Source organism: Falco peregrinus, chromosome 2 (genome assembly GCF_023634155.1).
Source record: "Falco peregrinus isolate bFalPer1 chromosome 2, bFalPer1.pri, whole genome shotgun sequence".
Taxonomy (NCBI): domain Eukaryota; kingdom Metazoa; phylum Chordata; class Aves; order Falconiformes; family Falconidae; genus Falco; species Falco peregrinus.
In genome coordinates this window covers 107,718,066-107,737,017 of record NC_073722.1, presented here as the reverse complement: position 1 = coordinate 107,737,017, position 18,952 = coordinate 107,718,066, and the positions used below count along the sequence as shown (strand labels likewise).

Genomic DNA, 18,952 nt, shown 5'->3' with positions numbered 1-18,952 from the left:
CCCCGCCCCGGGAGGCTCCTGCCGCCGCCAGCCCCACCCGCCGCCGGCAACCGGGACCGGCGGGGCCGCCGCTGCCCTCGCGCACAGCCCCCCCGCCAACCGGGGCCCTCGGCCCAGCCCGCCCCCAAGCACCGGCGCGTCCCCGCCGCCCTTACCGCCCTCGCCGAGGCCCAGGCCCGCCGCAGCCGCCCAACGCCAAAGGCCCCAGAGGCCCCGCAACCACCCCGGGCCCGGCGCGACCCCGCTGTTCCCTTGGCAACAGCCCCCCCGGCCGGTTCCAGCGCGTGTGACGCGGCCCCCGCGGCCCTGCCCCCGCCAACCCGTAGCGCCCGCCCGGCCCCGCCGCTCGCCCCGGCCCGCCCGGCGCGGCCTTACCCGAGGCGCCGAGGGAAAATGGAGGCCTCCGCGGCGGCGGCGGCGAGCGAGTTGGGGGGGCGGAGCAGACGAGCTGCGCTCTCCGGCCGGGCGGAGCGGCGCTACTTCCGCTTCCGGCGGCGTGGAAGGGGGGGAATGGGGGCGGTGGGGCGGTGGGTGCTGCTGCCGGTGCTGGTGCTCACGGCGCTGGGCGCGGCGGTGCGCGGCGGCCCCGGGCCCGTTACCTGCGGCTCCGTGGTGAAGCTGCTCAACGTGCGGCACAACGTCCGCCTGCACTCGCACGATGTGCGCTACGGCTCCGGTAACGGGAGACACCCCCCCCCCCTCCGCACCCCTCCCCCCCCCCCCCCCGCGCCCACCGAGCTGGGTCAGGCCTGAGCGCGGTTCTCCCCCCTCCGCAGGCAGCGGGCAGCAGTCGGTGACCGGGGTGTTGGCGGCGGATGACGGGAACAGCTACTGGCGGGTGCGGGGCCGTACGGCGGCGGTGTGCGAGCGGGGCACGCCGGTGCGCTGCGGGCAGGCCATCCGCCTCACCCACCTGGGCACCGGCCGCAACCTCCACAGCCACCGCTTTGCCTCCCCGCTCTCCGGAAATCAGGTACCCCCGGGATCCCGGCCCCACCGGGGGTCCCCCCTTCTTCCCCGGGAACGGCCGGGCTGCCCTTGTCACCCGGGCCCTGCCTGGTCCCCTGAGTCCCCACTGGGTTGTCCCAGTCCTGACTTGGGCCCCCTTGTCCCCCCCGTCCCCACCAGTTCCACCTTGTTCCCAAGTCCAGATCGGATTCCCTCATCCCTGCCAGCCCCATCTTATCCCCCAGTCCCTGCCGGATTCTCCCTGCCCCTACCAGTTCCACCTTGTTCCTAAGTCCAGATTGGGTCCCCCCTTCCCTGCCAGCCCTGTCTTGTCCCTCCATCTCTGCTGGATTCTCCCTGTCCCTACCAGTTCCAAACAGGTCCCCTGTGTCCCCACCAGCTCTTGTCTTGTTCCCCAATCCAGACTGAGTCCCCTATGTCCCACAGCCAGCTCCACCTTGTCCCGTAGTTCCTGCTGGGTTCCCCCTGTCCCTTCCAGTCCCAGCCAGCTCCCTCCTGTCCCAAACAGGACAAGAGCAAATGGCCTCAAGTTGTGCCAGGGGAGGTTTAGGTGGGATATTAGGAAAAATGCCTTCACTGAAAGGATTGTCAAGCCCTGGAACAGGCTGTCCGAGGAGGTGGTGACATCGTCATCACATGTAGCTGTGGCAGCTGGGGACATGGGGTCAGTGGTGGCCTTGATAGTACTGGGTTAACAGTTGGATTCAATGATCTTAAAGGTCTTTTCCAACCTAAATGATTGTACATCCCTACCAGCACTGCCTTGTTCCCTGGTCCTGACCAGGTCCCTACCAGTCCCACCTTGTTCCCCAGTTCCTACCAGCATCCAAGTCCCAGCCAGACCCTCCAAGCCCCAACAAAGCCCCAGTCCCAACCAGGTCCCTCCTCCCTCCTTGCCCCCCAGGCCCAGCCCCTTCCACTGCTCCTCTCCTTGCCCTCTGGGCCCAACTCAACACCCCAGCTCCCCCCCTCTCTTCATCCCAGCCCCCAAACAAGCTCCTTTTCACCCAAAGGAGGTGAGCGCATTTGGGGAGGCCGGCGAGGGCGACTACCTGGACGACTGGACAGTGGTGTGCAGCGGGACCTACTGGGCGCGGGACAGCGAGGTGCGCTTCCAGCACACCTCCACCGACGTCTTCCTCTCGGTGACGGGGGAGCAGTACGGGCGGCCCATCCATGGGCAGAAGGAGGTGCACGGCATGGCCACCTCCAGCCAGAATAACTACTGGAAGGTGATGGAGGGCATCTTCATGCAGCCCAGTGAGGTCTTCAAAGCAGGGCAGTACCACACTGAGTTGTGATGGACAGACAGACTGCCGCCAAGCCTCTGGGAGCTGCCCTGTGGTGTTTGGGACTGCTCAGCCCAGGGGATGACCCCTGTTCCCACACCTGGGTCTGGCACATGTCAGGTGGCTGAGCCCCAAGTCCAACGTGAAGCAGATCCCAATGTCCTGAATTTGATGTGGGGCAGATCCCGGTGTCCCAAATCTGACACAAAGCAGATGCCAGTGTTCAGACCTGACCCAAAGCAGAGCCTGACATCTGAGATCCAACATGAAGCAGGTCCCTATGTCCTAAATCCAGCCCACTGCAGATCCTGATGTCCAGACCTGACCCAAAGCAGAGCCCAACATCCAAGATCCAGTCCAAAGCAGGTCCCCACATCCGAAATCCAGCACAAAGCTGAGCCCAACGTCCAGACCTGGCCCAAAACTGAGCTGAACATCCAGACCTGACCCAAAGCCGAGCACAGTGTCCACGCCTGACGCAACTGAGCCCAACATCCAGACCTGACCCAGTGCAGATTCGCAAGCTCCCCCCTTCTTCCCCTGTAGCTCCCTCTGGCCGAGGACCCCCCGAAGGATGCTGTCCCCCGGGAGCTGTGCCACGGTACCCCCCCGCTGTACCCCAAACCGCACCCAGCGGGGCCCTGCGGACATAAAACTGCTGAACCCTGCGCTGTGGTGTGGCTGTTTGTGCGGGTGGGGAGCGCAGGAGCGGGGCTGGGGGCCGGCCCCGGTGCCCGCCCCCCCAGCCCCATCCCGGCGCTGGCCGCGGGGGGGCGCTGCCGCTGCCGCTCACTCCGGGAAAGCGCCGCTCGGCCCTGCCGCGCCGGCGGCCCGGCCCCGCCCCTCCCAGCGGCCACCCCGGGTGCGCGGGCGCTCGGCCCCACGGGCGGCGGCGGCGGCGGGGCCGGGGCGGGCGGGGGGTGCACAGCGGGGCCGGGGGGCCGCCATGCCGCCGCCGCTGCCCGCTGCGCTGCTCTGCCTCGTCGTCGTCGCGTTGCTCGCCGGGCTGCTGGCGCGGTCAGAGCCGGGGGGGGCCACGGGGGACTCGCTGCGCGGGGTGGGGGGGGCCGCAATGGTCACGAGGGGGGGCACGGGGCTGGCAGTGGGGTGACAGGGCTGGAGGGGGTCGCAGTGGTCACGGGGGGGGCGTGGGGCTGGCAGTGGGCTGGCAGGGCTGGGGGGGGTCGCAATGGTCACAGAGGGGGGGGCATGGGGCTGGCAGTGGGGTGGGCAGGGGTCTTGGGGCCGTGACAAAGCTTGGGCGGGGCTCACAGGGGTGAAGGGGGGGCCCGTGGGGCTGACAGTGGGGTGACAAGGGTGTAGGGGGGGCTTGGAGGGGTGACAGGGCTGGGGGGAGCTCACAGGGGTCAAGGGGAGCCCCCTCAGGGCTGGCAGTGGGGTGGCAGGAGGCTTGGGGGGGGCAGGGCTGGGAGGGGCTCACAAGGGTCAAGAGGGGGGCAATGGGCTGGTAGTGAGGTGCCAGGGGGCTTTGGGGGGGTGACAGGGCTGGAGGGGGGTAGTCAGAGGGCCCACGGGAGTCATGGGGGGACTCACAGGGCTGAGGGGGAGATGTTGGGGGGGCAGCAGGGGGATAAAGAGGACTTTGGGCTGAGGGAGAGGTGTCAAGGGGTGGGGGGAGCCTGCAGGGGTTTGGGGGGTCCTGGGGTTGGAGGAGCAGTGTGCAGGGCATGGGGGGGCTGCAGGGGTGTGGGAGGGTGTCAGGGGGGTGGGGGGGGTCAAGGGGGGCCCTCAGGACTGAGGTGTGGGGGGGTGTCAAGGCTTGTGGGGGGTGACCCTGCAGGGTCTCTGCCCCAGCTTGGGGCACCTGTGGCGGTAGGGCTGGACCCTGGGAGCTCCCATCCAGCTGTGGGTGCTGGAGCTGGTGTTTGAAAGGCAAAGAGGGTCCCCAGCCCCAAGGGGGAGGCTGACCCTGGTCTTCCACCTGTCCCCGCAGGTGGCTGGCGTGTCGCCTGGCCATCACCTGGTGCCGGCAGAAGCTACATGCGGAGCTGAAGATCGGCTCCTTCGGCTTCTTCTGGGCCCAGGACATCAGCCTCAAGTTCCAGCGGGAGCAGCAGACTGTGGTGGGTGCCCAGGCGAGGGACAGTCGCTGGCGGATGAGGGCAGGCAGGGTGGCTGCCGTCACCTCTGGGCTGGTGGCAAATCCCTGCAGCCAAGCGGCAGTTGCAGAGCCCCGCAGCTGGTGCCAGGCCCTTCCCACGGCCAAACCTGGGGGTTTGGGCTGCTCCCTGCTTGATGCGAGGCATTGGGTGCAGAGCGGGAATGGGACGAGCATCACAAGGCAGAGCCAGGTTGTTTCTTCTCTGACCTACCTGTGTGTCCTTGCAGGAGATAGACAACGTCTGGATCTCCAGTAAACTGAGCCGGGAGCTGCCGTACGTACACCCACCCCAGCTCCTTCCCTGCTCTCCTGGGGGGTCTGGCTTATTCCTGGCCCCACTGACTGTGGTTCTGCTGCCGTTACACCTTTCTGCAGCCCCTATATCCCCGTGCTTTGCTCTGTGTGGAAGTGAGTCACTCTTCCTTGAGGTGGCAGTGTCTTGTTGATGCCCTTGTGCCAGTCCTGCATGTCCCCAGGGCGGGGGACATCCCTGACAATGAGGCCAGGTGTGCTGTGTGCCAGCTCCTGTAAGCTGCCCATGCTGTTCTTCCACAGGCGCTACTTTGAGCTGTGTTTTGGCGAGGTGCGAATCCGCACAGATCTCCAGAAGGGCCCTGGGTTCCAGCCGTCCATCCCTGAGGCTCCCAGGGATGCTGATGGAAATGAAAGCAGAACAGACCTGACTCTTAAACCCTCCCTGCTGAGGCTCCTTAGCCAGGTGAGGCACTGGCTCAGTGAGGGGCTGTTGTGGGCTGCACTGCTGTCGGACACCCCTCACAGTAGCACCTTCCCCCCAGCTCTTTTCCATCCACATGGACTCCATCAACATCATGGTTCTGCATGTGGCCACCTCAGAGTCTCTCTGGCACATCCACGCCAGCAAGACACGTCTCCTGCTGAATGGCGATGGGAAGAGGTAACGCTGTGCTCGAGCCCCGCTTTGCCTCCCCAGCCTGGCCCTGGGTCCCAGGGGGCAGGGAGACTCCTCTGACCCCAACGTGGTGTCTCACCTCTCTCCATCCCACCCAGCAGCATCCCATGTTACCTGTGATGTGACACATTAACCTCCTCTGAGGCTGGTCTGGTCCCTTTTCCTTCACGGGAAGTTTTGAGTTGTGTGTTCTCCAAATGACGAGTTGCTGCACTGTGCACAGGGTGTGCTCTGCTTTTGGGAGGCCTTGGAGCAGGGACTTGGGTCACAGAATCACACAATGATCAGGCTTGAGAAGGGATCTCTGGAGATCATCGAGTCCAAACCCCTGCTAATGCAGGTTCACCTAGAGCAGGTTGCACAGAGTTGTGTCTGGGTGGGTTTTGAATGTCTCCAGAGAGGGAGACTCCACAGCCCGTCTGGGCAGCCTGTTCGAGTGCTCTGTCAACCTCCAAGTAAAATAACTTTTTCCTCATATTTAGATGGAACTTCTTGTGTTGCAGTTTGTGCCGATTGCCCTTTGTCCTGTTGCTTGGCACTACTGAAAAGAGCCTGGCCCTGTCCTCTTGACACTCATCCTTAACATACTTATATACATTGATAAGATGCGCTCTGAGTCTTCTCTGGGCTGAGCAGCCCCAGCTCCCTCAGCCTTTCCCTATGAGGGAGATGTTCCAGTCCCCTCATCATCTTCGTAGCCCTAATGGGATTAATCCCTAATGGGTCCCTGTGTCCCACAGAAAAGAGAGGGCAGGGGCTTGGTTAGGAGGCAGCAGGTTCTGCATCCTCCGTCTGTTCTCTGCTCTCAGCCTGACCTGCGAGGTGAGCCTGACAAAGGTGAACAGCAAAGTCCTCCGGAGCAGCCAGCTGGTGAGTACTGGGGAAGGCAGAAATTCAACACTCTGAGCCTGGGTTCTGGCTCTCTGGGACACCCTGGGGACCTGTTCCAGCGCGTCCCCGAGGCTGGGCAATGCTGCAAGTCTCTGGGCTCCCTGCTGTGCCCAGCACTTCACCTACAGCACCTGCTGCCAGGGAGTTGGGTGGCTCCCTGCGCACTTCTTGTGTCCCCATACAGGATGACACCTGCCTGGCAGAGCTGGCCCTGGCACTCTCGCTCTCGCTGGAGATCAGCAGCAAGCGGCGGCTGGTGGGCGTCAGGCTGCGCGTCCAGACCCTGCAGGCAGAGCTGCACGAAGGGCTGTTCTGCAGCCCACTGCTGCGCTGCGTCACTGCCGGCGCCCGGCGCAGCAGCACAGAGGAACAGCCCCGCACAGGTCAGGGAAGGGGACAGGGTAGGGGGGTGCCAGCCCCTACACTTGCACTGGAGCCAGAGAGATTCAGCTCTGTCCCACTGCAGCACCCTGGGGGGTTGGGCCTTCCTGTCACTCTGTGTCTGTCCCCAGGCCCTGGGGAGTCCCTGTCCCTGCTGAGCAGGGACATGCTGCAGCTCATCCCCAGGAGGGTGGAGGTGAAGCTGGAGAACACCAGCGTGGTGCTGTCTATGAACAGCCAGAAGAGGTAAGGAGGCAGGTGGAGGGGGAGGCTGGCCTAGCCCTGATTAGCCATGGGGACACGGACTTGGGGACAACTGTGCTGTTCCCTGCTCATCCCCTGCTCTGCCAGACCGAAGAGAGTGAGTCTGAGAGCTCACCCCAGCGGGAAGGACTGAGCTTGGCCTGGGGCCAGGCTCTTGGGGAAGGAGGGAGGCATGTGAGCTGGTGGGACAGCCTGATGGGATCCTCTGACAGGATGAGAGGGCTGGGCTGGGCTGCAGCTGAGTGCTGGCCGGTATCTTTGTCCATGCCAGTGTGCTAGTCAGCTGGGGATGAGAGATGGGGAGGTGAAGGACATGACAGCACAGTTCCTTTCTGGCAGTGACTCCTTGCTTCTTACAGGCACCTCACCTGGAGCCTGAAGCTGCTGCAGTTTCTATATCAGCATGAAGAGGAGCAGATCCCACTGCGCAACTTCACGCCCACCTCAGACCTGGACCAAATGAGTGTAGAGCTCCAGCTGGAGGGCAAGTAGCCAGGAGGGTGCCCACGGGTCAGAGCTGCTGTCACTGCCCTCCACCACCCGTCACTTCTGCTTCTGTCTCTCCGCAGATGGCCTTCTCCTGTCCCAGAGCCGCCAGCGCATCGTGTGCCTCAACTCCTTGAAGACCAGTGTGCAGGTGAGTGAGCACTGGGCATGCTCCAGTCCCCCAGGGGTGGCTGGTTTGGCTTCTGGCACAAGTTTTTTTGCCACCTGGCCCTCTCCCTGCCCTAGGTCACAGCCATTGACCTCTCAGCTGCTGTGCTGCTCAACACCTGCATCATCCACTACCGCCACCAAGAGTTTTCGCACTGGCTGGGCCTGTTGGCACAGGAATGCAGGTGCCGGGCAGTACCTGTGCCCAGCCAAGGGCACAAGGGAAGGTAAATTTGACCTTGGCACAGCTGCTGGTATTGCAGCTCATTTCCTCTTGCCTGCCGTGCTCCGGTAGGGTGCCCCGGCACCTAGCACCTTCCCCACCCTGTGCACAGCCTGTGGGATGAGATGGCTGGTCCGGAGGGTGGCAGGCGGTTGGGGATCCATGTGGACAGGGTGCCCCTCTGGGCCTGCTCCCTGCCAGGCTCTGTGGGACACAGCACCTCGGGAACAGCCTGTCCTTGCTTGTCCCGTGCAGGAGCTATCCCCAGATCATAGCACCCATCATCCTGTGTGCCTCGCTGTCCAACGTCAATGTGTCAGTGCAGCTGGGGGACACGCCACCCTTTGCCTTGGGCTTCAACTCCATCTCTGCAGGTATGGGCTGGCAGGTGGCACCAGGGTGGCTCCTGGGCTCTTCCTGGGGGTCGGTGGCTCTGCCAGAGGGGCACCAGGACAGGAATGGGGAGAGCTGTGCCACCTTTGTGCTTGCCCACGTCTATCTCTGGCCAGGGGTTGTGGACCCCTGCCTGGGTTGCCCCTATCTGGAGGCAGCTGGGCAGGCAGCAGCGAGCTCTGCCCGCTCCCCTCCCTCCTGTCTGCCTGCAGACTACCAGCACCTGCGGCCGCAGAGCGTGCACCAGCGAGCGGTGCTGGCCGTGGACCACCTCTGCTGGCGCGTGGGCAAGGACTCGCACATCCAGCGTGCCCCGCATCCCCCCAACATGCATGTGTGGGGAGAAGCCCTCATCCTCGACTCCTTCAACCTGCAGGTGAGGGGTGAGCCGAAGGGGTGAGGGTGGCTCTCAGCAGGGAGCTGCCTGTCCTCAACTCCATGTGGGTGGTGCAGGGACGCATGGTGGCCCGGGGACATCCTGCAGTCTGAGAGTGACCATTCTATTTGTCCTGCCCCTGTCCTGCAGGGCAGCTACAACCAGCCCCTGGGTATGTCCAGTGCCCAGTCGGACACACTCTTCCTGGACTGCACCATCCGGGGGTTGCAAGTGGAGTCGTCAGACACCTGCACCGAGTGCCTGGCCAGGGTCCTGCCCCTGTTCTGCCTGCGGCCCCACGGAGCTGAGCTTGCCAAGCAGCCTCTCTCTGCCTCCGGCGAGCCCTGGGGGCTGCTCTGGAAGGTGGATTTGAAGGTGGAGGATGTGAACCTTTTCACACTCTCAGCCCTAGTGGGTAAGTAGCATCCAGGCTGATCCCGGGTGACTGTCCTAGAACAGCCCTGTGGTCAGAGGAACCTGGTGTGTTGTGGTGTGCCACCTCTGTGCCACCAGCGCTGACGTGCCATCTCTCTAGGTGCCCTGGAGCTGCGGCTGGACACGCTGACCATCCTGGGGAGTGCTGAGAGCTGCACAGTGAGCGTCCAGGGCATGGTGTTGGCCTTGGTGAAGAGCATCACAGAGAAGATGCAGCCATGCTGCAAAGCTCCTGCCATCCCCAACCCAGTGGCCAACCTCTCCATGCTCTCCGTCACGTACCACAGCAGCATCCGCTCCCTGGAGGTTGGTTTGGGTGTCCTGTCTCTGCTTTATCCTAGACGGTGGGACCGGGGTGGCTGGGGCAGGGGGAGGATTGGCTGGCACCAAAAGGCGCTGGAGAGGAAAGTGGGGCTGTGCTGGACCTGGCAGTGACTTGGTGCCTGCTCGCTCTCTCTGCTGTAGGTGCAGTGCGGCGAGGAGCTGGCAGTGCTGTGGAGCCCACCTGACCACATGCACTTGTACCATCACACCCTGGCCACCCTGCAGTGCCATGAAGCCTTGCAGAGCGCCCTCGGCCACAGGACATCTCCCTCCCTGCCCCCAGAGAGCCCAGCATCCCACCCAGCCACCCCTACTGAGATACCGGGGCCCCTCCAGCCAGATGGGACCCCCCCCAAAAGACTCCTGTCCCTGTCACTGGAGCTGAGCTCTGCCAAGCTCACAGCCTTTGTCTCTGAGGCCAACTACATCAGCCTGGCAGCTGAACGGACCTCTGTGAGCTGGCACGGCGGTGCCCTGCATGGCTACTGTCCCGAGCTGGCCGCTGGCTTTGACGGACACAGCATCTTCAGCTTCAAGGAGGTGGAGGTGAAGCTGCTGCCAGAGCTGGAAGAGGTCATCTTGCACCGCTGCGCCTTCCCCACCCTGCGCACCCTTCGCAACCGTGGCTGGGCTTTCTCCTTTGCCAGTGTGACCATCGAGTTCCCCTACCAGTATGACTTCTCCCACACGCTAGATGCTGCCGTGGGTGTGCAGAAGTGGCTGAAAGGCTTGCATCGGCGTGGGCACCCTGCCAGCACGGCGCTGCCCCCCGACCTCCTGCTCAAAGTGACGCACTTCTCCTGGGTCTTCCTGGATGATGTCTTCGAGGTCAAGTTACGGGACAACTACGAGCTGATGAAGGATGAAAGCAAGGAGAGCGCCAAGCGTTTGCAGCTGCTGGATGCCAAGGTGGCCGCGCTGCGCAAGCAGCATGGCGAGCTGCTGCCTGCCCGCAAGATCGAGGAGCTCTACGCTTCACTGGAGAAGAAGAACATAGAGATCTACATCCAGCGCTCGCGGCGCCTGTATGCCAACACGCCCATGCGGAGGGCCCTCCTCACCTGGACGCTGGCCCACCTGGAGCTGGTGGCCATGGCTGATGAGTCCTTCCATGGCACAGAACGTGTGTTGGAGCAGATGAGGGACATAGATGGTGTCAGCCCGTTCCCCCCCGAGGGTCTGGAGATGGTCACCCAGTGGTGCCGCATGATGAAGGGCAGAGTTGGCAGCTTCTTTGGTGAGTCCCTTTGTGTGAGGGTGCCCTTGGAGGATGGCATGGTAGCTGCGTGGCCTGGGCTCCCAGGACAGGGACCTGCCGGCACCATGTGATGTGTAACCAAGCAGAGAAAATGATTTTTGGAGGTTCAAGGGAGCGGGAAGGGAGCAGAGATGTGACAGGACAGCAGCTCCTGCTGTGGAGCAGAGTGGGGGAGCGGGGCAGTGTCCCTTGGCTGCCCCATCTCTCAGCCCTTCCTCCACCCTGCAGTGCGGATCCGTGACTACCCTCGCTACCTCTTTGAGATCCGGAACTGGCAGCTCTCCGGCCGGCTGATCGGAGCCGAGCAGTGCGGGCAGGCCTGCTCCCGGCGCTGCCAGGTCCTAAAGCTGGGCCTGCCCTGGGGGGATGCGACAGTGGAGAGGAACATGCCACCCTTGAAGTTCTACCACGACTTTCACTGTAAGAGCTGGAGGGACAGAGGGGGCTCTATGCCGGGGTGGGGATGGGGCTTTGTGGGACGTGCAAAGGGCTGAGCCAACCTCTTGTGTCCCCAGCTGAGATCTCCCAGTACACCATCGTGTGGGGACCCTGCTGGGACCCAGCCTGGACCCTGATCGGCCAGTGCGTGGATCTCCTCACCAAGCCCTCAGAGGACCCCAGCACCCCATTGCCCTGGTGGGACAAGAGCCGCCTTCTCTTCCACGGGGACTGGCACATGGACATTGAACAGGCCAACCTGCACCAGCTGGCCACCGAGGTGGGTGCCACTGGGGAAGGGAGCAGAACGCGGCGTGGGGTCAGCCCACACCTGCTTCTTTCCACGCTTGTCCTTGCAGGACCCCTACAACACCACGGAGAACATGCACTGGGAGTGGAACCACCTCTCCTTCCACTGGAAGCCAGGGCAGTTCGTCTTCAAGGGCAACCTGGACATCAATGTTCGGACAGCCTCCAAGTGAGTGTGGGCACAGGAGCACGGGGGCTGCCACCAGCGCTGGGGGGTAACCAGGGTCTCTCTCCCCATTCAGGTATGATGACTGCTGCTTCCTGCACCTGCCTGACCTGTGCATGACGCTGGACCTGCAGTGGCTGTGCCACGGGAACCCCCATGACCACCACGGCGTGGTGCTACGCTCCCCTGAGTTCCTGCCCGAGGTGCCAGTGGGGCAGCAGTACGACTCCTACCGTGCCTTCCGCTCCGAGAACCTCAACCTCTCCATCCGGATGGACCTGACACGGCCCAGTGAGGGTGGGTGACAATGTCCCAGGGATCCCTTGGGACCAAGGGGGACAGGGTGGGGCATGCTGCTTTTGGTCATCCTTCTCAGTCCTGGGCTGGGTGCTGCCGTGTCCCTGCCCCGCAGTGCGGGCTGACGGCAGGTATATTCTCAGAACACTCCCAGCCCCGGATCCTGCTCTACAGCAGCACCCTCCGCTGGATGCAGAACTTCTGGGCCACGTGGACCAGTGTGACGCGCCCCATCTGCCGTGGGAAGCTCTTCAACAACTTGAGACCCAGTAAGAAGAAGCTGGGGCAGCATTACAAGCAGCTGTCGTATACTGCGCTCTTCCCCCGGCTGCAGGCAAGTCCTGGGGGTGGGGGTCCGGTGTTACCTCCCCGCTCTGCCCGCGCTGGGCTCTCAGCCCCTGCTGTCTGCTCCCTCGCAGGTGCATTACTGGGCCTCCTTCGCCCAGCAGAGGGGGATCCAGGTGGAGTGCTGCCAAGGGCACATCTTCACCCGTGGCACCCAGCGGCTCATTCCACAAGGTGAGTGGGGACCCTGCCAGCAGCACTGCCAGGCTGCACAGGTCCCGGCTGACCCCTCTCCCTGTCCCCCAGCCGGCACGGTGATGCGACGCCTCATCTCGGAGTGGAGCATCACACAGATGGTGAGCGACCTGAGCCAGGTCACCGTGCACCTCATGGCCTCCACTTGCGATGAGAACGCCGACCACCGGCTCGACACCCTGGTGAAGAAAACCCATCTGCTGAGCCTGTCCTCCCTCACCTACCAGCGGCACAGCAACCGCACGGCTGAGGAGGTACTGCTGCAAACGTGTCAGGCATGGCAGCCTGTGCCAGCCTGATGGCATCCCCCTGGGACAAGGGGACCTTGGTCTTTGGGTGCTGTGGGTGGGGATTTGGCTGGAGAGGAGACAGACCTGCAGGACCTCCGATCTCCCGAGGGTCTGGCCAAAGGGATGCCCTGTTCCACCCGCAGCATCCCTGGTATGGTCCCTGCTGAGGGCTCTGCTCCCCACCCTGCCTGCAGGGCTCCCGACCCCTGTGCCTGAGGTCTGTGGGCAGGGGCTGGGGGGGGTGGCTTTGCCATGCTGAGGCTCTGACCCTCTGTGCCCAGGAGCTGCCCCTGCGGGATGGAGACGATGGTTTCCACACGCACCAGCTGCACTTGGTGGACCTGCGGGCGTCCTGGACCACCACTAACCGGGACATTGCCTTCGGCCTCTACGATGGCTACAAGAAAGCAGCCGTGCTCAAGCGCAACCTGTCCACCGAGGCTCTGAAGGGGCTGAAGATTGACACGCAGCTGCAAGCCAAGAAGCCGAAGCGGGGCCCGCTCTCTGCTCACTCCATCCCTGCCAGAGTGACCGCTCCCATCACCAGCGGCCGTCCCGAGAGAGCCTCCTCGGGGGGTGAGCACAGCAGGGAGGGCAGCAAGGGGGAACCCACAGCCAGCCACGTGCACGCCAGCCCAAAGCTATGTCTGTTTTCCCTCTGTCACCCCCCGCAGCCAGCCCTCCGCAGCATGACACTGACCCTTTCTCCTTCCCCAGGAGCCTACATGCTGCAGAAGCTCATTGAGGAGACAGACAAGTTCGTGGTCTTCACAGAGGAAGAGTCAGGAGCCAGCGAGCAGCTGTGTGGCATCGCCGCCTGCCAAACCGATGACATCTACAACCGCAACTGCCTCATCGAGCTGGTCAACTGCCAGGTATGAGCCTACTGCTCCCCACGCTTCCCACGGCCTTGCTGTGAGAGGGGCCGTGCCTGCCCCCGGGGCTCGTCTGACCCCCAGGGTCTCTCCCCCCTGCAGATGGTGCTGCGCGGTGCAGAGACAGAGGGCTGCGTGATTGTGTCTGCCGCGAAGGCCCAGCTGCTGCAGTGCCAGCACCACCCAGCCTGGTATGGGGACACGCTGAAGCAGAAGACATCGTGGACCTGCTTGCTGGATGGCATGCAGTACTTCGCCACGACAGAGAGCAGCCCCACCGAGAGGGATCACGGGCAGCTCTGGCTGGAGGTGAGCAGCTCAGGGGGGGCTCTGATGGGTGAGCTGCATGGGGGGCAGGCAGCACTGCCAGTGCCCTGGCCAAGGCAAGGAGAGCGGCGACAGCCAGCAGTGGCTCCTTGCCTCCCCAGGTGAAAAATATTGAGGAGCATCGGCAACGGAGTCTGGACTCGGTGCAGGAGCTGATGGAGAGTGGGCAGGCGGTGGGGGGCATGGTCAGCACCACCACAGGTACTGCCTGCAGAGCTGGCTGCTGTGCCTGCCCCAGTCCTGCTTGCGTGGGACCCCAAGGCTGGTGAAGCTGAGAGCACCTGGCTCATCCCCGGCCATCTCCAGGCGCTGGCCAAAGCTCTGAGCCTTGTGCTGGGGTGTCCCCAGTGTGCCAGGACGTGGTGCTCTGACCCTGGTCCCCCTGCCTGTCCCTAGACTGGAACCAGCCCTCGGAAGCCCAGCAGACCCAACAGGTACAGAGGATCATCTCTCGCTGCAGCTGCCGCATGTACTATATTAGCTACAGCCATGACATCGACCCCGAGCTGGCCACGCAGATAAAGCCCCCCGAGACTCCTGCCAACCAGGAGAAGGAAGACCTGCTGAAGAAGCAGGAAGGTGGGTACATCCAGACAGTGTGTCTTGGGGGTAGAGCTTTGGGCTGACACACAGGTGCCAGCTGAGTCCAGGGATGGTCTGTCTTGGCTTTGCTGAGATCAGAGGGCTGCATACAGGAGGGGGGGTCCCCAGCCATGTGGCAGTGCACCAGATGATGCTGGACATGCTGTGCCTGCTGGAGCCAGTGCAACAACAGCTTGGATCATTCCCCATCCCTCTCCATCTCTGGCTGGGCCCCACATACATCCCATTTCTGGCCATGCTGAGGCCCCACTTGCCCTTGGTTCCTGCAGGAGCTGTGGATACGTTCACACTGATCCATCACGACCTGGAGATCTCCACCAACCCCGCACAGTATGCCATGATCCTTGACATAGTTAACAACCTGCTGCTGCATGTGGAGCCCAAACGCAAGGTACCCACAAGGCTTCAGGTCACCGTGTCACTCACTGCACCCAGGGCAATCCTAACCTTCCCCTATCCCCATGTCCAGGAGCACAGCGAGAAGAAACAGCGGGTGCGCTTCCAGCTGGAAATCTCCAGCAACCCAGAGGAACAGCGCAGCAGTATCCTACACCTGCAAGAGGCCGTGAGGCAGCACGTTGCTCAGATCCGGCAGCTGGAGAAGCAGATGTACTCCAATGTGAAGGTGAGCCCGCATCCAGGCAGCGCCTGGCTCCCCAGGGTCCCTGCTCTGGGCACAAGGGTGCTGAGGGTTGTCTGTCCTTCAGTCCCTGCAGGATGACAGCAAAAATGAGAGCCTGCTCGACCTCAACCACAGGCTGCAGCAGCAGCTGAGCCAGGAGAAAGCTGACCTGCAGCTGGAGAGTGAGGAGCTGAACATACTGATCAGGTAGGGGCCATCTCTGGCTTCCCCAGCATTGTGTCCCCCTTACTCCAGGGCTCCCATGTCCCAGCACTTCCCTCTCTGCTGCAGGTGCTTCAAGGACTTCCAGCTGCAGCGAGCCAACAAGATGGAGCTGCGAAAGCAGCCGGAGGATGTGAGCGTGGCACGGCGGACTGAATTCTACTTCGCCCAGGCACGCTGGCGCCTGACAGAGGAGGACGGGCAGCTGGGCATAGCCGAGCTGGAGCTCCAGCGCTTCCTCTACAGCAAGGTACTGAGCCGCCCGGTGGCACCCGCAGCCCCTGAGCCAGGGCCCGGGATGCGCGGAGCTGACAGGACTGTGTGTGCAGGTCAACAAGTCTGATGACACGGCCGAGCATCTGCTGGAACTGGGCTGGGTCACGATGAACAACCTCCTGCCCAACGCGGTGTACAAGGCAAGTGGCAGCCTGGGGGACCAGCCCTGCCACCCAGGGGACCCACGAGTGGCCTGGCCAGGGTGGCCTGTCCTCATGTCGGCCACCCGTCCTCTTCCCTGCAGGTGGTGCTGCGTCCCCAGAGCTCCTGCCAGTCCGGGCGCCAGCTGGCGCTGAGGATTTTCAGCAAGGTCCGGCCACCCGTGGGAGGCATCTCCATCAAGGAGCACTTTGAGGTGCCGGACTGGGGGGTGGTAGGGTCCTGGTGGGGCGCCAGCAGCCAGGCTCTGACCTGCCTCTCTTTGTGGCATATGAGGCATGGACTTTGTCAGGATTGTGAAGCAAAGGCCTTTATTGTTAGTTGCAGCTTTTCTAAGTTTATACTCCATACATGCACTGCTAAAAGCTTCATTATTGCTCAAACTCTACTGTCCACGCACCCAGCTGCTGTTCACTACAGGCTACTCTCTGCTGTTCATGCCATTTCCTTATCTTCTAGAGGTTAGATCACATTCCTCCTTTGCTTCTGTCTCATCCAGGTTTCTTCTCATACTCCCTCAAAGTTATTTATGTCTTTGCTGCAGGATCACAGCTGCACATTATCAATGTCAAAACAACCCACTGTCTCCATCCTCTACATCTCTCCCCACAGGTGAACGTGGTACCCCTCACCATCCAGCTCACCCACCAGTTCTTCCACAGGATGATGGGTTTCTTCTTCCCTGGTCGCAATGTGGAGGAGGAGGAGGTGGGGGATGAGGAAGACAAATCTAAGCTGGTGACAACAGGTGAGACACTCGTGATCGCCCTCCTCCCTGGCACCCAAGCGCTGTCCTTGAGCAGCTCTGGCTGCGAGCTCAGGATCTGTTTGTGGGTGGCTGCTGGCAGGACACGCATCGAGGAATAGGGATTCATGATCTCCCCTGCAGGCGGGGAGCTGGTGGAGAGAGCAGAGAAGCTGGAGAGGGGTCTGGGTCATGGCTAACCCCCAGCCGGACCCCAGCCACCGCCTCCCACCCTGTTTGTCCCAGGGATCCCCGTGGTGAAGCCGCGGCAGCTGATCGTGGCCGATGACTCGCTGGGCCCAGGGAAGGGAGTCACTCAGGGACTGAATCGGACATCAGGGGTCAGGAGATCATTCCGAAAAGCACCCGAGGTACCTGCTGCTGCCTGGAGGGGGGAATCTGGGAGAGCCCCACTGTGGAGCCTGTCTTGTCCCTCAGCTGTAGGGCTGGGAAGCCATGTCCTCCACCCGCTTGCCTGTCCCATTTTCTCCTGCTCCCTCCCGCCATGAGAATATGCATCCTTTACAGCCAAGCACCTGCGTGCTTGATGTGATCCTTGCAGCATCTTGTTTTTCTAACACCACACCAGAGCAGCTCTCACCTCTCCCTGGTGAAGCAATGCCATGGCCTAGTGCCCAGCTGTCCCTTCCCAGCTGGTTCCTGGCTGTCCCCCCAGTTTTGCTGACTGACTGTGTACCAAGCAAAAATGGACTCCAAATCAAATATAAAAATAAATGCAGTTCATTATATTGCAATACAATAAAGGTAAATAGCATGCAATATGATAAAAGGAAACATACTAGGTGTGATGTGCAATATGATAAAAGAGCAAGAGCAGCAGACCATCAAATCGTGATTTGATTTGATTGCATATCATAATGCGAAGCGTCAGAAACTAAGAAAAGGAGACATCGGCAGTTACCACCTTAACATCATCCAGGCCCATGCTTCAGCTGGGAACCCTGTTGCTGCTGGCACCTGGAGTCCAGTGGGAAATGGGCAGTTCCTATGTGGTGCATCCACCCATAGGTGAGGCTTCTGGCCCAGTCCCGCAGCTTGCCCACCTCTACTCAGTGAAAAAGTTTACATACCTAGTAGTGTAAGCAAGCTTTTAAGTTTATGCCAGGTGCAGGCGTGCAGTGTCTTTTGATTCGTAAGGTTCACGCGCGGCTGGGACTTTGGCCAGACACCTGAGTGTGGTAGTTGTGACCCACTGGTGGCTGTGACACAGCTGCACACTATAATTGTCTGGATGGTTCTGCTCCTGTCTTGTTCAGGGGGCCCAGGACAAACACTACCTGCTCCTTAAAGTTGTTCTTCAACTCGCTGAGCACCCTGTCCAAGTTAAACAATTCCTAGTTAAACACAAAGAGTTTTGCATCAGCAGCAGTCAATTTAATAAACTTTCACCGCGTTCCCTCTCCTTCCCTTCTGCTCACGGCTCCTGCTCTGTCCCCAGCATCCCGTGGATGACATCGACAAGATGAAGGAGCGCGCAGCCATGAACAACTCCTTCATCTACATCAAGATCCCACAGGTGCCGCTCTGCGTCAGCTACAAGGTGCGGGGCTGGTGGGACAGGGCATGCTGGGGAGGGGGCACAGGTGGCCTAGGGCACCGTCCCTGATACCCCTGTCACCTAGGGGGAGAAAAACAGTGTGGACTGGGGCGACCTGAACCTGGTGCTGCCGTGCCTGGAGTACCACAACAACACATGGACGTGGCTGGACTTCGCCATGGCGGTGAAGAGGGACAGCCGCAAAGCCTTGGTGGCACAGGTATGTGGGGCCCCAGCCCGCGGTGCCTCCTTGCCGCTGGCAGGGAGGCTGCCAGAGCTGCTCTGCCCAGGATGGAGGTGGTAACCCCATGGTGGGTGGCATGTTCTCTGGAGCGGGAAGCAGCCATGCTGGCTCAGCAGCTCAGGCTCTCACCCATGCTGAGGGGCCTGGGTGCGGCCGTGGGGTGCTGAGCCCCCTAAATCCTGGGGCAGGTGATCAAAGAGAAGCTACGCCTGAAGCCGGCAGCAGGTGCAGAGGCCCGGGGAAAGCTGGAGAACAAATCGGACGGGACCATCCAGCAGCAGGAGGAGGATGAGAAGGCACGTCTGCTCATTGGGCTGAGTGTGGGTGAGAAGAACCCCAGCAAGAAGTCGATCTTTGGCAGGCGCAAGTGACGGCAGCACCCGGCAGGCCGGGAAGGGACTGGGGGGGGCTCCGTGCTCCCCCGCTCTGGAGGTGCACCCCTATGGTGGGGGGGCTGTGCTGCTCGCCACAGCAGTGCCCGAGGCGGGGGTTAGCCACGCACAGGCCCCTGGCAGCCCCATTGCTGTGGGGCAGGGGTGCAGCAGCACAGGGATGTGGGGCACAGCGTGCTCCGAGGCCGCTTTGTGGGGCACGGACCCCCGTGCCAAGGGCCCCTGTGAGCATCCTCCCTCCCTGCTGTGCGGGTGCTGGGCCTAGCCCCAGGGCCTGGGGAAGCAGCAGGATCGCTCCAGGCTGGGAGAAAGGGGAACGGGAGAGAGTTTAAATAAAAGAGTTTTTAATTTGGAACACACTTTGGGTCAGCGGCTCATC

The 18,952-nt window shown here is 62.2% G+C and overlaps 3 protein-coding genes across 4 annotated transcripts in view; 2 read left to right on the top strand and 1 right to left on the bottom strand.

The window, feature by feature from the left end:
• The window catches only part of SUPT6H (SPT6 homolog, histone chaperone and transcription elongation factor), a 30,212-nt gene extending 29,746 nt beyond the window's left edge, over window positions 1–466 (bottom strand). The window contains exon 1 of one of the 2 annotated variants that reach the window (XM_055798077.1): window positions 376–466. The gene's annotated coding sequence lies outside the window, so the exon portion shown is untranslated. Of the gene's footprint in view, window positions 1–155; window positions 180–375 lie in introns of those variants that run through there. The other variant, XM_055798078.1, reaches the window with a different exon arrangement.
• Window positions 394–2,926, top strand: SDF2 (stromal cell derived factor 2). Its single transcript, XM_055798084.1, has 3 exons — window positions 394–676; window positions 777–973; window positions 1,983–2,926. The coding sequence occupies exons 1-3, from the start codon at window positions 394–396 to the stop codon at window positions 2,268–2,270; spliced, it is 768 nt and encodes a 255-aa protein (XP_055654059.1). The 3' UTR covers window positions 2,271–2,926.
• Window positions 2,927–3,125: 199 nt separating this feature from the next.
• On the top strand, window positions 3,126–18,932 carry BLTP2 (bridge-like lipid transfer protein family member 2). The gene is made up of 39 exons (XM_055798076.1): window positions 3,126–3,275; window positions 4,213–4,342; window positions 4,608–4,654; window positions 4,936–5,098; window positions 5,178–5,296; window positions 6,121–6,181; window positions 6,387–6,585; window positions 6,715–6,829; window positions 7,207–7,331; window positions 7,417–7,484; window positions 7,580–7,728; window positions 7,980–8,098; window positions 8,330–8,493; window positions 8,644–8,908; window positions 9,029–9,234; window positions 9,394–10,489; window positions 10,739–10,930; window positions 11,026–11,228; window positions 11,308–11,426; window positions 11,500–11,720; window positions 11,864–12,054; window positions 12,140–12,239; window positions 12,312–12,514; window positions 12,832–13,126; window positions 13,268–13,425; window positions 13,528–13,734; window positions 13,854–13,953; window positions 14,149–14,331; window positions 14,625–14,746; window positions 14,825–14,980; window positions 15,063–15,184; window positions 15,269–15,449; window positions 15,529–15,615; window positions 15,720–15,830; window positions 16,247–16,382; window positions 16,626–16,750; window positions 17,839–17,940; window positions 18,023–18,157; window positions 18,370–18,932. Exons 1-39 carry the CDS (start codon window positions 3,205–3,207, stop codon window positions 18,550–18,552), a joined length of 6,729 nt encoding a protein of 2,242 aa, XP_055654051.1. The 5' UTR covers window positions 3,126–3,204; the 3' UTR covers window positions 18,553–18,932.
• Window positions 18,933–18,952: the final 20 nt, after the last annotated feature.

Excerpts from the sequence above, each read along its gene's own strand:
- SDF2 (XM_055798084.1), top strand. The coding sequence starts at position 394 with ATGGAGGCCTCCGCGGCGGCGGCGGCGAGCGAGTTGGGGGGGCGGAGC. Across the intron at positions 677-776 it reads CGATGTGCGCTACGGCTCCG|GCAGCGGGCAGCAGTCGGTG; the intron begins GTAACGGGAGAC and ends CCCCCTCCGCAG. Across the intron at positions 974-1,982 it reads CCCCGCTCTCCGGAAATCAG|GAGGTGAGCGCATTTGGGGA; the intron begins GTACCCCCGGGA and ends TTTCACCCAAAG.
- BLTP2 (XM_055798076.1), top strand. The coding sequence starts at position 3,205 with ATGCCGCCGCCGCTGCCCGCTGCGCTGCTCTGCCTCGTCGTCGTCGCG. Across the intron at positions 13,127-13,267 it reads CGAGAGAGCCTCCTCGGGGG|GAGCCTACATGCTGCAGAAG; the intron begins GTGAGCACAGCA and ends CTCCTTCCCCAG. Across the intron at positions 13,735-13,853 it reads ACGGGCAGCTCTGGCTGGAG|GTGAAAAATATTGAGGAGCA; the intron begins GTGAGCAGCTCA and ends TTGCCTCCCCAG.